This window comes from Dendrobates tinctorius, unplaced genomic scaffold (genome assembly GCF_039654945.1).
Source record: "Dendrobates tinctorius isolate UK_male_01 unplaced genomic scaffold, ASM3965494v1 ptg000127l, whole genome shotgun sequence".
Classification (NCBI taxonomy): Eukaryota; Metazoa; Chordata; class Amphibia; order Anura; family Dendrobatidae; genus Dendrobates; species Dendrobates tinctorius.
In genome coordinates, this window is record NW_027361795.1 from 1,647,710 (window position 1) to 1,666,082 (window position 18,373).

Genomic DNA, 18,373 nt, shown 5'->3' on the forward strand with positions numbered 1-18,373 from the left:
TTAGAAGGATAGATGAGGAAGTTGATTGTACATTAGCAAAATATATGGCTAAGATATTAACTCACAAAGAAGTTTCTACTCGTAGTTTTGTTCCAGGAAACCCACTAACAAAACCTGAGATTGTGAATCCTGCACACTGGGTCCTTGTGAAAGTGATAAAGAAGAAACACCAGCACCATCCTAAGTGGGAAGGTCCTTACCAAGTCCTGTTGACTTCTCCTACTGCGGTCAAGATTCCTGGATCCATCTCTCACACTGTAAACTTGTAAGACAGGTAGGGACAGAGTAGGATCTGACTTGATTGTCAATGTCCAGCTACAAAGGGAGGTTTTCCACAAGGGAAAGCTTGTCTCAAACTGGTGAAGTCTCCCATTCATCCCCCTACCCGGACAAGACGGTCAGATCTAGGATGTGTACATCAGGGTTAGTCACATGTATATTCTTCGTGACCATAGTGATGGGAGATTGGAGGGTAATAGATCCAGCAGGAGAGGAAAGTCCAGGGTGGTAGAATGGTTTCAGATTTAAGACTTTAAATCTTACTTTTGAATTTGGGCAGGAGACTGCCATATTAGTGAATTTCGGTCTGTTGTATAAATGATACAGAGATAGGGAACAAGCTGTGAAACTAGCAGAGTCTGATAAAGTATGTTTGTGTTATGAGCTCTATTAGCAGAGGTGATGAATGTGTGTGACTGGAGTAAAGCAGCATGGACAATTGTAGCCCGAGACTATAGGTATAAGCCTTATGGCTACATAGATTTTAAAGCCTGATTCTCCATTAGGAAAAAGGAGATCCCCTTACACAAATAAGAATAAAATTGTAATCAGCTACTGAGAACTTTTAAAAAACCCTAAGATGAGGGATCAAAGGTAATAGGAGCTGATATGTCAGGAACAGACCCAATAGGATATTTCTACATAGAAGTTCAGAAAAATAGCATACATAGACTCAAGTAAGGTATGCCAGAGAGAACCATAACAGAGTCCATATGGCCCATAGTTAGATCTAACCTAACTTAAGATAAACTAGCTCTAGAGAGAGGCTGTGAGAAGAATGAATGGTTAGAATGACTTACATATACTGCAAAAAGCTTAAAAAATTAAGTTATATAGTAAAACTTATGTCTGCTCAGAAAGGGAAGGCAAAATGTAAAATGTTATCATTTTTATATCCCCCACTTGAGAAACTGGATATCCCACCACAGGCGATTGCTAATCCTGGTAACTATACTTGTTTTAGTTTTCCAGGGCATGGGCACGACTTCAGAGAGCTCCAGGGCGACTCTTGTAGAGAATGGATCATTGTCTCCCACAGGGCCAAGTACTCAGCCATATGGTCAAACCACACTATCCTGAGAGCGGATATATGGTGGTTATGCGGTGATAAAAGAATAAGAGCCAGCCTACCACATGGTTCCCGAAGGGATTGTGCGGTGGTCCAGCCAATCATGCCGTTCCACCTGTTGTCAACAGGGATATGGCCAAAGGTACGTAGTGGAAGAGACAGAAGCGTGAAACTCTGCAAGGATCCTTCCATTCTAGTATCTACAGAGATGACATTGGAGTTCCCAGGGGAGTGACCAACGAGTACAAGGCTAGGAACCAGGTAGCAGCCGGGTGGGAATCCATAATTTGGTGGGTGATTATAAAAAAGAATGTAGATTTGATAAACTACTTATACTATAACCAGCAGAGATTTGTTAATTATACCCGAGATGCAGTTAAATGGATAGCTGAGTAATTAGGACCAACTCCTCTCATGACTTGGCAGAATAGGATGGCATTAGACAAGTTCTTAGCAGAAAAGGGAGGTGTATATAAAATGTTTGGAGGATTTTGTTGCACCGTTTATCCCTAATACAGATCCTGATGGAAGTATCTCCAAAGCTCTTGATGGACTGACTGTCCTGTCTAATGAATTAGCTGAGAACTCTGGATATGACATATTCACTTCCTGGACTAAAGGATGGTTTGGGAAATGGTCCGGATTATTCACTTCTGCGTTGACATCTCTTACCATCGTGGCCAGAGTGCTGATTGCTTGTGGATGTTGTGCTATTCTATGCATTAGAGGACTTGTTCAAAGACTGATTGACTCTGCCATAACAAAAACTATGTATCAAGGAATGGAGACCTTGGAATCCAACGAAAGAATGAAAATTTTGGGACTTAATGATAAACATATTACTCTCCCTCTAGATTATATGAAGATCTTCTGTGAAATCTGACAATAAGAAATCTGTCTCCAATGTGTACAGATAAATGATTTTATTACAAGATGAGGGAATGTTATAATAATTGTAATAAAGTCCTTTCTTTTATGTGCATGTATGCATATAATATATATATATATATATATACAGTATGTATGTGTGTGTGTATATGTATATATATATACACATGATTGCATATATGCCATTATTATGCTTAGACTGAAACTCTTTTCAGCTGATGTAATACATGGGTGTAATGCTTGGTTTGCTATCCTTATCTAACGTACAAAATAAAAAGTCATACCTTTACTTCTCTGGTAACGTAGATAAGAATTGCTAACAGCTAAGCATATTTCAATGTATGTACTATTTTGCAAACGTAGTATTTTCAACGCCCTCCTCTTTTATTATTTTTAACTCTAAGAATATGTATGGAGTCAGACAGAGGACTGCTCATATCTGGTGTGGCTGTCATTCTCTCTCTCCATGCCGGCATGACAAATAAAAGAAATCTTACTTATTCAGGTCTGGACGATTTCTAATTGGAAGACTGAAACTCCACTGACACTTTGTATTGTTTCTCTTGGGGCCTTTTCTTTTAGTTGGAAATCTAAATGATCCAACCAGACCAATAAGGCGCGTGCTGTACACGTGGCTGCTATGGCTGGCTTTAATCCGCCCCCTGCCACTTCCCAAGAGTTTTTTTTTTAAAGTTTCTGCTTTTTTATCCATTGGGTCCTTCAGGGTGCCCATATCTTTGAAGGGCAGGGCAAATTTTTTGGAAGCCTTTGCAATAGCCACGTCTAGTTTGGGTGCTTTACTCCATAGGGCGCAGGCTGGATCTTCAAAGGGGTATTTTCTCTTGGGTGTTAAGAGAACCTTCTTATCTGGTTTTCTCCATTCCCTTTTAATTAGGGAGTGGATTTTCTCATTTATTGGAAAAACCCTCCATTTTTTTTGTTCTAAACCACCGAACATTAAATCTTGGGCCGTGTTCTTAGGCCACTCGTCTACCAGCCCCATAGTTGTCCTCACGGATTTTACAAGGGCGTCTGTCTCCTCAATAGGGAAGCAGCTGCCCCCCCCTTCCGAGGATGATGAGGAAGACTGGGAGGATGACGAATTACTTGAGTCAGATAGATCACTGTCTGACTCGCTAACACTGGACTCTGGCGACCTATGCCTGGATTTACGTTTTTTCTTTGAGGTTCTAACACCTTTAAGGGCGTCTTCGACCTGGGTTCTTATCAATGTTTTGAGGGCTAAAGCAAAACTCGGGGATTCCTCCTGGATTGTCCGCTCCGAGGCCCAGCGCCCGACGGGAGGCGCCTCCCTAGTGACCGCCGTCACTACACCTGGGGAGGCTCTCTCCTTGTATATATTTTTTTTTTCTGGGATCGGCAGACTTGCTCTTTATCTTCACTGCCTTTCCCCACTCACCCTCAAGGTCCGCTGATCCCGGTGGTGGTGCTTCGGGGGAAGAAAATGCCACCGACCCAGCCGAGGCAGGGAGCCCCACTGCCTGTTAACACACTGGTCCGGCCCCCGGCATCCCACGTCGATCTGAAGGTACGTGCTGTAGGTTCCCCATCAAGGACAGGAAACCAACTGATGTGGGAGAGAGGTACCGCCTTTTTACCTGTAGGTTTCCTGTCCCTGAGGGCGGATCCCTCTCTCTCTCCGTGGTGCTGTCATGGGGGAAAGAGAAAATATTTCCAGAATCCATCCTTTCCTCAACCCTCAATCTACTAAAATGCTTGTGCATGCCCTCATCATCTCCCGCCTCGACTACTGCAACATCCCTTTCTGTGGCCTCCCTGCTAACACCCTCGCACCTCTCCAGTCCATCCTTAACTCTGCTGCCCGACTAATTCATCTATCTCCTCGCTAGTCCTCCGCTTCTCCCCTCTGCACTCTCTTTACTGGCTCCCATTCCCTCAGTGTATCCAGGTCAGATTACTAATACTGACCTACAAGGCCATCTATAACATGTCTCCCCTATATGTCTCTGAACTAATCTCCTGATACCTTCCCTCACGTAATCTCAGGTCCTCCCAAGACCTCCTTCTCTCCTCCACACTAATTTGCTCTTCACCCAACCGCCTCCAAGACTTCTCCCGAAAATCCCCCATCTTCTGGAATTCTTTGCCCTAACATGTCCGACTATCAACCACATTCGGATCCTTCAGACAGAACCTGAAAACCCACCTCTTCAAGAAAGCTTACAGCCTGCAATGACCCCGCTACCTCCTCACCACTACCGGAGATATCGCCTCAACCAACACCGGAACTGCTGCAACCCACCAATCTACTGTCTCCTTCCTCACCATCCTGTAGAATGTAAGCCCGAAAGGGCAGGGTCCTCTCCCCTCTGTATCAGTCTGTCATTGTTAGTTTGTTTACTGTAAGTGATATCTGTAATTTGCATGTAACCCCTTCTCATGTACAGCACCATGGAATCAATGGTGCTATATAAATAATAATAATTGCCCAGATGATAATTCTATCATCTGTGCTAGCAAATCCTGAGAACATATTCTGCTGGTGGCACTTGAGGATTGGATTAGGGAACAATGGTCCATGTGATCTTGCCCAAGACATGCCTGACCCAGATGTCACTTCAGGATCCTTCTAGGGTCACATGTACATGTTGTTACAGCTCACACGGTTCATGTGTGTTGAAGCTCCTATTTTGTTATTGAAGGTAGAAATGATTATATTGCTCATCCTTTGCTGGATTTCCATTTCCAGGTAAAGGTTAATTTCAGAGTTTCTTTATTGGCTCATCTTACTGGATTGTGATGAATCTTAGAATTACCACTACATATAAAGTAGGTCAGGCTGTGACTAAAAATACAGTGGAATGTTAACGTTGACACATTGCTTTTGCATTTTAGGCAAAAAAAAATGTAATTTTTTTGCATTTCAAAAGTTACAAAAAGGAAAATTGTCCGATGCAAAAGTTTGGGCACCCTGCATGGTTGCAAGTATCACAACTTAGTAACGCTTTTTGTAGCCAGACAAGAGTCTTTTAATTCTTGTTTGAGGGATTTTCATCCATTCTTCCTTGGAAAATTATTCCAGTTCTATTTTGACATCTAGCCACAGATTTTCAATGATGTTCAGGTGAGGGCCATTGTAAAACCTTCAGTTTACACCTTTTGAGGTAGTCTATTGTGGATTTTGATGTGTGTTTATGATCATCCATTTATAGAAGCCATCCTCTTTTCAACGTCAGCTTTTTTTTTTTTTTTACAGATGGTGTTATGTTTGCATCAAGATTTTGTGGAAATTTTATTGAATCCATTTTTCCCACTAATGTTCCACATGCCATTTTGTGCCGCAACACAACCCCAAAGCTTGATTGATCCACCTCCATGCTTAATGGATGGCGAAACTAAAATTGTGTGCCCTTTTTCTCCCCACATACCTATGATCTTTGTGGCTAAAGAGTTCTATTTTAACCTCATCAGTTCACATGACTTGTTCTCAAAATGCATCATGCTTGTTTAGATGTTCTTTTGCATATGTATGATGCTGAATTTTACACTGAGGACACAGGATTATTCTTCCATGAAGGCCATATTGAGAAGGTGTCTCTGAAGAGTAGAACAATGTACCACAACTCCAGAGTCTGCTGAATCTTTCTGAAGGTCTTTAGCAGTCAAGCTTGGGATCTGATTTAACTCTCTAGCAATCATGTGCGCCACTCTCACTGAAATTTTGCTTGGTCTTCTAGACTTTATCTTGACCGCCACTGTTCCTGTTAACTGCCATTTCTTACCGTATATACTCATGTATAAGCCGAGATTTTCAGCCCATTTTTTGGGGCTGAAAGTCCCCCTCTCGGCTTATACGCGAGTCATATAACGGGGGGGTCGGTGGGGAGGGGGAGCAGGGGTGTCCGATCATACTTACCCCCTCCTGGTGCGGTCTCTGCAGCCCCCTCGCTTCTCCCAGGTCTCAGGCTCCTTCCTGCAGCGGTCACGTGGTACCGCTCATTAAAGTCATGAATATCCGAGAGAAAGGGCTGAACAGAGACAGCGCCAGGAGGGGGTAAGTATATGCTATATTTACTGATCCCCGGTCCATCGCTGCGCGCTGCTCTGCTGTCTTCCATCCTCTGTCTGTGATGTTCAGGTCAGAGGGCGCGGTGACAAACTTAGTGCGCGCCGCGCCCTCTGCCTGCACGTCACTGACAGAGGGACCTGGCAGACACAGGGGTGCGCAGCGATGGATGGAGGATTGGTAAGTATTGCCAGTGCTGGGGTCCTGAGCCAGTGGTGACCCCGGCACCTGCCCCCCCGCGACGGAAGGGTATTTCTTTTTTTTTCCTTTCTATTTGTGGTGGCAGCAGCAGCATATGGGGGGTATACTATGGAGCACCTTATGGAGCAGCATATGGGGGCTATACTGTGAAGCATCTTATGGGGCAGCATATGGGTGGTATACAATGGAGCATCTTATGGGGGCAGCATATGGGGGGCATACTATGAAGCATCTTATGGGGTCAGCATATGGGGGTATACTATGGAGCACCTTATGGGGCCAGCATATGGGGGTTTACTATGGAACATCTTATGGGGGCAGCATATGGGGGGTATACTATGGAGCACCTTATGGGGGCAGCATATGTGGGTATACTATGGAGCACCTTATGGGGCAGCATATGGGGGTATACTATGGAGCATCTTATGGGGGCAGCATATAAGGGGTATACTATGGAGCATCTTATGCATCTTATGGAGGCAGCATATGGGGGTATACTATGGAGCATCTTATGGGGGCAGCATATGGGGGTATACTATGGAGCATCTTATGGGGCAGCATATGGGGGTATACTATGGAGCATCTTATGGGGTCAGCATATGGGGGTATACTATGGACCACCTTATGGGGGCAGCATTTGGGGGTATACTATGGAGCACCTTACGGGGCAGCATATGAGGGGTATACTATGGAGCACCTTATGGGGCAGCATATGGGGGGATTCTATTTAGCACCTTATGGGACAGCATATGGGAGGGATTCTATGGAGCATCTTATGGGGCAGCATATGGGGGTATACTATGGAGCACCTTATGGGGCAGTATATGAGGGGGGATTCTATGGAGCACCTTATGGGGCAGCATATGGGGGGACTCTATGGAGCACCTTATGGGTCAATATATGGGGGGATTCTATGGAGCACCTCATGGGGCAGCATATGGGGGTATACTATAGAGCACCTTACGGGGCAGCATATGGGGTATACTATGGATCACCTTATGGTGCAGCATGTGGGGGGTATACTATGGAGCACCTTATGGGGCAGCATATGGGGGTATACTATGGAGCACCTTATGGGGCAGCATATGGGGGGTATACTATGGGGCACCTTATAGGGCAGCATATGAGGGCATAAATTATGGGGCAGCATATGGGGGCACAAACTATGGGTCATTTTACGGGGCCATAACCTTTATGGAGCAGCATATGGGGCATATTATTCTATGGAGCATCTTATGGGGCCATTGTGCAGCATTATATGGGGCATATTTTGTATGGAGCATCTTGTGGGGCCATAACCTTTATGGAGCATTTTATGGCACCATAACCATTTATGGAACATCTTATGGGGCATATTATTCTATGGAGCATCTTATGGGGCCATAACCTTTGTGGAGCAGCATATAGGGCATATTATTCTATGGAGCATCTTATGGGGCCATTATTAACCTTTGTGCAGCATTATATGGGGTGTATTTTGTATGGAGCATCTTATGGGGCCCATCATGAACTGTATGAAGCATTATATGGGGCTCCTGATTCATATGGATATTCAAAAACATTTAACCTACTGATGTCTCAATTAATTTTACTTTTATTGGTATATTTTTTATTTTTGAAATTTACCAGTAGCTGCTGCATTTTCCACCCTAGGCTTATACGCGAGTCAATAAGTTTTCCCAGTTTTTTGTGGCAAAATTGGGGGGGGGGTCGGCTTATACACGAGTATATACTGTAATTATATATCAAACTGAAAAAAGGGCAACTTGAAAATGCTTTGCTATCTTCTTATAGCCTTCTCTTGCTTTGTGGGCCTCTACCATTTTCATTTTCAGAGTGCTAGGCAGCTTCTTAGAAAAATCCATGGCTACTGTTTTTTTGGCACACAGAGGTTGGGTTTCTATAAAGATGGGAAATTTGCATTTTCCTACCAATGGTAGTGAACAAGCCATAACCCTAACAGGCTCATTTAGGTCTGAAACCGTGGTCAAAGTTATCTGAGCACACAAATTTCCAAGGGTGCCTAAACATTTGCATCAGCCTAGTTTTGCTTTTTATAATGTAAAAAAAAAATGACTACGGTATATATATTTTTGCGTAAAATACAAAGAAATTGTGTAATATTTAACTTTAGGCTTTGTAGAGATCACTTAATCTTCAACTTGATTAACTGTTCCCAATAACAGTAATTTTGACCAGGGGTGCACAAACTTTTACATGCAGCTTTACTTAACCTGTCACCTCGTTTTTCTGCAAGAAGCTGCAGCTACTGCCCTTCAGGGCTTATCTACAGCATTCAATAATGCTGTAGATAAGCTCCCGATCTAACCTGAAAGATAAGAAAAACAAGTTTTATTATACTCACCCGGGGAGGTCCGATGCGGTCTGGTCTGATGGGTGTCGCAGGTCCAGGTCCGGCGCATCCCATCTTCTTGCGATGACGTCATCTTCCTTGCTTCGTGCCATGGCTCCTGCGCAGGCGTACTGATTTGCCCTGTGGAGGGCAAAGTACTGCAGTGCACAGGCGCTGGGCCTCTCTGACCTTTCCCAGCGCCTGCGCACTGCAGTACTGGGCTCTGCCCTCAGGGGTGCCCAACCTATGGCTCGGGAGCCACAGGTGACTCGTGGGCCCATGATGTGTTGCTTGCGGCTGTGTAAGAAGATGGACCGGACCAGGGGTACCTCTCTTTCGCTGGTTCCGCAACTGTCAGGGTTGTCACCATTGTTGCCCAGGGGAAAGCTTTCTGACCTGGACCGCCCTTTGCACTCAACATCAGCGGGCGCATCTTTAATAAAAGGCACTGTGGCGGAAAAGGAGGAAGAGACTTGTCGGGAAGACAGAGCAGGCAGCAGGGGAAGGTTGGTGCTCCGTCCCTCGAGCATCGTGATAGCGCAGGCCCACGCTGTAGAATCCCTGGGTCCAGGGACACTGACTGTGGACAGCAATCTGCTTGTGTGCCCGTTGTCTCCCGTGACCGAAAGTTACAGACTCTCCGGGCTGGTGACTGCTGCGCGCGTACTGCCTAAGACAGACCAGGTGACTCAGAACTGTGTAATTCCTCGCCCGCATGCTACAGGAGTCACGCTCTGGCAGTAACATAGACTGCTCTGCATCCCGTACGACGAACCGTTGATCAAGGACCCCACTTAGAACGAGGACTCACTGCCAATACCGGGAACCGGACGCCAGGCTTCTTCAGGACGACAACGGAGACATCACGCGCCACTTGCGTGGGCGCCACCATTGAAACCTACAGCTTAGCAGCCAGGAAGCCGGAGGACTGATAAGTTAACCCTTTCATGAACAGTTGCTTTACCTTATACCTCACCTTGAACCCATACCGTGCTAATTTCACATCCCTGACACCCCTGCTTAACCCATTTTCTCCCTGCGTGGAGTATACCCCTGTTAATAAATCTGTTAACGCTTGCTCTTCCTCCTGTCCGTCAGCTGTATCCTGCAACCTGCTCACAGCTGTCTGCCAGTTTTGTGCATTACTATCAGGTCTTTCATAGAGCAGGTCTCCAGATAGTGACATCTATAAGGAGCCCTGCAGGGAACAGCAGCTCTAGATGCACAAATATTGGGCATGGGGGTAATACGGTAATATTTCAAAAAGGAGAAAGAATGATGGGAGGACGGGGCTCTCAGAGCTGAACGTGGCTGTTAAGAAAAAATATTTTTTCCCTCTGTACAATGTAAATGCTTCACAATTTTGTTAAATAGGTAGTCTAGGGAAATTCTAGAAAATTCTTAAACTAGATGGAAACTGTAAACATTAGTATATTATATAATTAGCTAATCTATCAATATTCTACACTCACAGTCATGATGTATCCATTATGAAAGGGTTTCCAGAACCTCAGGATGCCTGAATCCTAATCAGTGGTTATCTGTACGGAGAAACAAGTTTTATAAATAGGGAAGGCAAACTGACAATAATAATAATAAATTTATTTCTATAGCGCCAACATATTCCGCAGCACTTTACATTTTAAAGGGGACTTGGACTAACAACAGACATTACAGCATAACAATAATCACATAAATCAACAGATACCAAGAAGAGTGAGGGCCCTGCTCACAAGCTTACAATCTATGAGGAAAAACAGGGGACACAAAAGGTGGATGGTAACAATTGCTTTCATTGATCATGTGTCCATGTAATGCTGCATGAGCCGGTAACAAACCAGTATATTTAAAAGTACAAACACGGGCTAGTACAGGCTATTAAATGCATAAAGGGTGTGAGAACAGATTATATGAGGGTCCTGGTTTTAAAGAAAATATTATATGAGCAAAACAGGGATAGTTAGATAAGTATGTTGAGATGATGGGCCAGTCTGAAGAAATGCGTTTTTAGGGCACGCTTAAAACTGAGTATTAATCAAATTGTCCTGGGTAGTGCATTCCAAAGAATTGGCGTAGCACGTGAGAAGCCTTGAAGACGGGAGTGGGAGGCTCGTAATATTGAGGATGTTAAACTTAGGTCATTAGCTGAATGGAGGGCACGGGTAGGGTGGTAGACTGAGACGAGGGATGAGATGTAGGATGGTACTGAACTGTGGATCGCTTTGTGGGTGAGAGTGATAGTGATACATTTATATTGAACTCTAGAGTGGATGGGTAACCAGTGCAATAACTGGCACAGGGTAGAGGCATCAATGCAATGGTCGGCGAGGTATATGATCCTGGCTGCAGCATTCTGACTGGATTGGAGAGGGGAGCGTTTAGCAAGATGGAGACTAATTAGTAATCAATTTCAGTCTACCTAAAGAAAAGAGACAAATTATAACACTGGACAAGAATTATTGAATGCTTTATCAGCTCATAGATCAAGCTTTTTGGAGGTGACAATAGCATTGGGGTTTCCCAGTAGTGAGAACTTTTTAAGGCATCATCTTCAGTAGTAGGGTTTTCATGATTGTTCAGTCAATGCCAAAGAGGCATTTTTATCAACCAAATATAAATTAGCTTTTTCGTCATGCAACCTTAAAACCACAACTTAAAAGGAAATGGTGACTGCAACCTCATGAGCTGCGTCTTTAACTTTACACTACATTGTTTCAATAGTAAATACAATCCACTGACACGTGCTACTTAACATATTGCGTCCTATGGGCGGAGGAGGTGGATGGGCAGGCACACCTGCTGCAGGAAGCACTACTCACACATAAATCCACCCTATATTGTCTGTATAGTTGAAAGGTTGGATATAGAAAGGGAATAAGGAGACACTCAGTTATGACAGAACACCGCTGGTTGATCACCTCTCCATCTTATGAAAGGTTCGGTTCACATGTCAGAGAGAGGTCCTCCTTACGCAACACTGAAAGCCTGAGGAGCAGTTGGGCAAGTAGATCTATACTGAATGGTTTTAAGAATGTATATGAGCTTGTATTGGACTTAGCAGATTTCATTATTGCAATAGTACTCTTTTCCCTCAACCCACTATATATCAGAGTGCCTCTGTATTAATTGTACCCTATAGAGCAATGTATTTTTAAAAGGCAGAATGGCTTTTTAGGTGACGGCTGAAACATTATTAAATGAATCTTGACCAGCTATTAGCTCTTTTATGGGAACTCTATTGTTCTCCGTCATGGAGATATTGGGTCTGTTCCTTTTATTGGGTATATGGGTACTGCTCTGTGCGTGAGTGATGTGGTGTGATGAGTGACGACATTGGTATTTAGTTTTTTTAATTGGGCTTCTATTTTTGTTTATTTGCAAAACATTAGGGAGAATTATAAATGCACTTACATCTGGCCTAACCATCGAAACGAAAGACACATGAACTAATCCCCATACTTACACCAAGAACAGTGCCTAGTACAAAGCTCTGCTTCTAGATACATGAACCTCGGTAACTCCCTATACAGAATGGCAGATCCTTTCTGCTCACTGTTAGGTCACATTCACACGTTCAGTATTTGGCCAGTTTTTTAGATCAGTATTTATAACCCAAAACCCAGAAGTAGTGATGTGTTGCTATTATACTTTTTCTCTGATTGTTCCTCTCCTGGTTTTGGCAAATACTGAGGTAAAATACTGACCAAATACTGAACGTATGAACGTGGCCTTAGCAGCAGAGTCCTGAGAGGAAATACTCTTATTACAGGGGTTAATCAAAAAGTAAAAAGGTTGAGAATAGCTTGTCTGGAACGCGGGAATAAGAACTCTGTGGGCATCACTAGTGTGGATGGGCAGTACAGATTAAAGGTGCTGAAATATTAAGTCTCCCAGTGATGTCAGTAGGTCATGTACTATTCACACCTGTATATTATAATGTAATTCACGATATAATTACAGGGTGTAGAAGGGGAGGAATAAAAGCTTGGGATGACAGATCCTGATTACTGGTATAGCTACATGCACGTCTTCCATTTAATGTAATCACTATTATACATTCTGCACCATTTATTACACAATGTTCATCGCGCACCAGAGAATTTCTGATTTACAACAGCTGAATGTCACATGTACAAATGGCTGCTTATGCCCTTCCATACCATGGAGAACAGCTTTTATGTACAATTCACACTCTGATTTGCCTTGAAAAACCAAATTAAAGTGGCTGTCCAGGTTTAGGATAAAAGTCTGAAGTCACTCTAAGTGACTGCAAACTTTCGAATCCTCACAGCCGTGTGCACCGTACGCTGTTAGGTTTCTCCCTCTCCGGTACTGGCAACGATTTGCATACATGCATCACATGACAACTAGACGTGCTCGGTCTCCGCTCAATTCACTTGCATTGAGTGAGGTCATGCCATGTCTAGTCTGAATGTGGCCAGAAGTATGCAAATCACATATTTGCGGTCACCTGACCACCCATTCATGCCGCTGGCATCTGAGAATCCTGACACTATGCGGTGAGCATGCTTCAGGTCTCAGAAGTCTGCAGTCATTCTAAACCTGGATAATCGCTTCTAGCAGTATTCATTTGTATGTTATTCCACCACTGACTTTACTCAAAAAACAATGATGGCATTATATGATTTTGAACCCCAAGGGCTGTTTGAGGAGTCGACTCCATAGCCATGTGATGAGATGGTAGGAGCATAAGCTTCGAGAGATCCCAACAACAAAGCCTTGGGTGCAATATTCAGGACACTATTTAAAGGGAACCTGCATTTACCTTTAGACATAATGGTAATCTGAAGGTAAATTTAATTTTAAACATGTCCGGCAGTGTAACTGGAAGTGCGATTACAGGGACAATATGAAGCTATTTCCTCCCTGTGGCCGCTTGCTTCCATTCATTGGGAAGGTGCAGAGAGCTGTAATAGTCACTGCTCACTACATTGTGAGTGCAGCTGTAGTCAATCCACCTGCACCTTAACTGACAGCCTGCTCTAAAAAGTATGTGTACTTAGCAGGATATCAGTCAAGGAGCTCAATGTAGGCGATTTCAGTAGTGGACAGAGGTCTGTATGTGCACTTGTGGTTTATCACGATTTTAGGCCAGCCTCAAAAAGGCGAACACTGCCGAAACGGATGCCAGAGAGTGCACAAAGTGACTCCGTCTACCTGATGATCCCATCGGTGGTTCTGACTGAATGCTGTGTATCAGAGTGGCCGATGGAAGCCCCGACAGATCCACTGACATGTGGCCCAAACACAGTGTGAACAACTGCACTTATAATCACGCTCTTCACCATTTGTCAGCTCAGTGACTCAGTTGCATATTGACATCTGGATTGTGCGGATTTTTTCATTCTTAGTTCTGGTGATTTTGGGCCGTTATGGGTATGTCGAAGAGGACGCAAGTGCCATGTGCCAGGGTGCACAAAAAAATTGGGAGACTATATGGGCACTACCAATATGGCATTCATTTTACATAAACTGCAAAAATGACAAAACTGAATGAATTAAATTGGGCCTTGTTTGGTTAATGTACAAAATATGTGCCATAAAGATGTCAAACGCCAACATAACAACCACATAACGGATGTCATTTTGGTACATATGGAACAGAATACAGATGAAAAATTATGTGTTTTAGGGCACTTTTTACACGCTTAAAGCTGCATTACACATCTGTGTGCCACGGTCCATGATACACAGACTCATGGGTCTCTCGATCTGAACTCAGCAGACTAATAGGGTCTGGGTGCTTGAACCACGATTTGTAAATTTGACCTTACTTGTTCAGGAACATGTGATACTGAATGTTTAGTTTTCACTTAAATAGGTTTGTTCTGTCTACAAAACAAACCAAAGTAGGACGTCTCTTGTTTTATAAATGGACGATTGGTACAGACATGTGGGTAACACATGGACACCAAATACTAATGTCTGAATACAGCCAAGGGCTACGTAGTTCTGGTGTGTGCCCAACAGTCAGCACTGACCAGTGTCAGTTATTCTGCTACTGCACATAGGGCCTAATTTAACATGCGGTTTTTGCTAGAATTCTGGCATAAAACTGCCTGAAATATCGCAAAAATGTTTGTACGACTCGAAGATAAGCAAGCATTTTGCGGCTTTCACTGATTTCACACCAGTCCTGGCCAGCTTTTAGGTAAGTGGGCAGAACTCGGACAGGACGTGACCAGCCAGTCCAAATTCATCATAATGTACACAATAGTAGTATAAACTACGATGGGAATATACTGCAGGCTCCTACTAAGGGCTCGCTCACACGAGCGTATATGGCCAAGTGCTATCCGGTGTTTTGTCGGATGGAACTAGGCCCAATGTTATTCTATTGGGCAGTGCAGATCTGCATGAGAAAACAATCTGAGTGCATCTGATAATCGGACCGTACGCACCCATACATGCCTACTGGTGCGTGTGAAACATTGGCCTGCAATCGCAGATGTCATTGGATGTATGCACACAGAGACAATGGAGAAGATGGAGAAATTAAGTTCTCCATCTTCTCCGCACCTGTGCTGAGATTCTCTCATGTAAAAGAATCGGATCACACTCAGATGACACTTGGCTCAAACTCTGACAGTGTCATAACCATAATGGAACTGATTCTCTGGCATGAGAGATAAAAGACAGGGTGACAGAGCCCTAAGTAACATTTCTTGAGGTGGTGCATGGCTGTTGAAAGATGTGCCACATTCAAATAAGCAGTTTATCAACATGTCATTTGTGATGAATCAGGGCTATTATTATATTCTTCACAGATCTAAAGTTTGTGAAGATAAAATTAGCAGCATGCACCAGTCCCATCCATTTTATGGATGAGGCAGTACTAGTTTTTCTGGCAGACTGTTCCTTCACTCAGAGCCGGACTAGCCATCTGGCAAACGTCATATGATTTGGTTCGGCTGTGGGCTTCATGGCCTGGTAAGCTGTTAACAATACTGGCGTCTTCAGGACACCAACACTAGTAAAGGGAATCTGTCACCCCTTTTTTGAGATATCATATAATGATATCATTCAATTGTGTGTCACATAAGGATTCTCTTAGTACTTTTGCTTCCCCCTGACAACGCACCCTTCATGCATAAATACCTTGCTTATATCGGTTCAGATGTATGTAAACTGCCGCTGTCCGGTCCGCTGGGCGGAGCTAATTCACCTGCTCCCCCCCTCCCTGTTTTGCTCTATGCATTTCTTCTTGTGTAGAGCAAGACAGGGAGGGGGGAGCAGGCGAATAAGCCCCGCCCATCGGACCGGACCGTGGCAGTTTACATACATCTGAACCGATATAAACACGGTATTTATGCATGAAAGGTGCGGGGTCAGGGGAAGCAAAAGTACTAAGAGAATTCTTATGTGACACACAATTGAATGATATCATTATATGATATCTCAAAAAAGGGGTGACAGATTCCATTTAACAGTTTGAATGGAGCACAAAGCCTCCACCTCTGCCACTTATTCCAGCAAGCTTCCATCTGCGGCCTCTGTCAGAGATACCAAATGGACTGTGACACCGGATAGAAGACGAGACAGAGGCTGCATGTCATGATCCAGGATGGGCTTTGTCTTTGGCCTGAACTGGTCAGACAGGGGTTAATTGTTTCTGCCTCTCTCTGGCAGAGGGCAGCTATTTAATGCTCACTTGACCTAGGTCCGGCATCAGTTATACTCCTGCCCTCGGCTGAGTTAGTTGACCTCGTGCGTACGTGTGCCTTATGCCTGATATCTTGCTTGCTTGCTTGGTTTTGATCCGGTTCTGTCCCTGTTACGAGTTCTGCCTGTCCCTCTTGTACTGCGGTACCTCTCTGTGTATGACCCTCTGCCTGTGACTTGACTATTCTCTGCTCGTCCCTCTGGTACCGCACAGCCCTCTCCGTGTATGAACCCTCGCTTGTCTGACCTGCGTTGTCCTCTACTACAGTTTCCCTGCAGTAGGTACATTATATGATCTGCAGCAGGACGCTAAGCAGTCACATGATCTAGGTCTTGGGACTCCTTACTATTTTCAGCGCCGCAGGTCCTGTCTGCTTGAACCGTCACTACTGTATTGGACCCAGCGCTCTCCCATAGTGGGGGTAAGTCACCCTGCTTGGCGTGGCAGTTTGCCGACGCCGACAGGGTCCTGACATTTGAGTCCTGACACTGCAGAGGAAAAGGAGTGTGGATTAGGTGAGTATAAGGATTTTTATTTTGGGGTACCATCATACCATATAGATGGCTGTGGGTTTCACAATACATAATGTTATATTGCAATATTATTGCGGTATTATTCAGGAAAAATGCACAGGGTGGGCCATTTATATGGATACACCTAAATAAAATGGGAATGGATGGTGATATCAACTTCCTGTTTGTGGCACATTTGTATATGGGAGGGGGGAAACTTTTCAAGATGGGTGGTGACCATGGCGGCCATTTTGAAGTCGGCCATTTTGGATCCAACTTTATTTTTTTTAATAGGAAGAAGGTCATGTGACACATCAAACTTATTGAGAATTTCACAAGAAAAACAATGGTGTGCTTGGTTAACGTAACTTTATTCTTTCATGATTTACAAGTTTATGATCACTTATAAAATGTATTCCAAGTGCTGCCCATTGTGTTGGATTGTCAATGCAACCCGCTTTTCCCACTTTTGATACACTGATAGCAACACTGCAGAAGAAATTCTAGCACAGGCTTCCAGTATCCATTTTTTCAGATGCTGCACATCTCGTATCTTCACAGCATAGACAATTGCCTTCAGATGACCCCAAAGATAAAAGTCTAAGGGGATCAGATAGGGAGAATTGGTGGCCATACAACTGGCCCATGACGACCAATCCACTTTCCAGGAAACTGTTCATGTAGGAATGCTCGGACCTGACACCCATAATTGATGGTATGGTGTGGTATATGGGGTACAAAGATAGTGGGGCCATTCTTCATCAATGGAAACCTCAATGCTACTGGATACCTGAAATTGCTACATGATGATGTTGCCCTCTTTATGCACTGAAGATGGCACATTCCCTTAGTTTTTCCAGCAAGATGGTGCACCACCACATTATGGGTGTCAGGTCCGAGCATTCCTATAAGGAATCTGACCCCCTTAGACTAGCATTTCTTCTGCGGTGTTGCTATCAGTGTGTCAAGAGTTGGAGAAGAGGGTTACATTGACAATCCAACACAATGGGCAGCACTTTGAACACATTTCTTAAGTGGTCATAAACTTGTAAATAACTCATGAAAAAATAAAGTTACATTAAAACCAAGCACACCATTGTTTTTCTTGTGAGATTCTCAATAAGTTTGATGTGTCACATGACCCTCTTCCCATTGGAAAAAATAAAATTGGATATAAAAGGGCCAACTTCAAAATGGCCACCATGGTCACCACCCGTCTTGAAAAGTTTCCCCTCCTCCCATATACTAATGTGCCACAAACAGTAAATTGATATCACTAATCATTCCCATTTTATTTAGGTGTATCCATATAAATGGCCCACCCTGTATATCTTTGTAC

The 18,373-nt window shown here is 43.8% G+C and overlaps 1 protein-coding gene across 2 annotated transcripts in view; it reads left to right on the forward strand.

Annotated features, from left to right (window-relative positions):
* Positions 1-11,664: 11,664 nt before the first annotated feature.
* The window catches only part of LOC141047371 (protein phosphatase 1 regulatory subunit 12B-like), a 131,970-nt gene continuing 125,261 nt past the window's right edge, over positions 11,665-18,373 (forward strand). The window contains exon 1 of one of the 2 annotated variants that reach the window (XM_073542425.1): positions 11,665-11,838. In XM_073542425.1, the coding sequence (XP_073398526.1) occupies positions 11,731-11,838 (108 nt within the window). In that variant the 5' untranslated portion in view covers positions 11,665-11,730. The remainder of the gene's footprint in view (positions 11,839-18,373) is intronic. The other variant, XM_073542422.1, reaches the window with a different exon arrangement.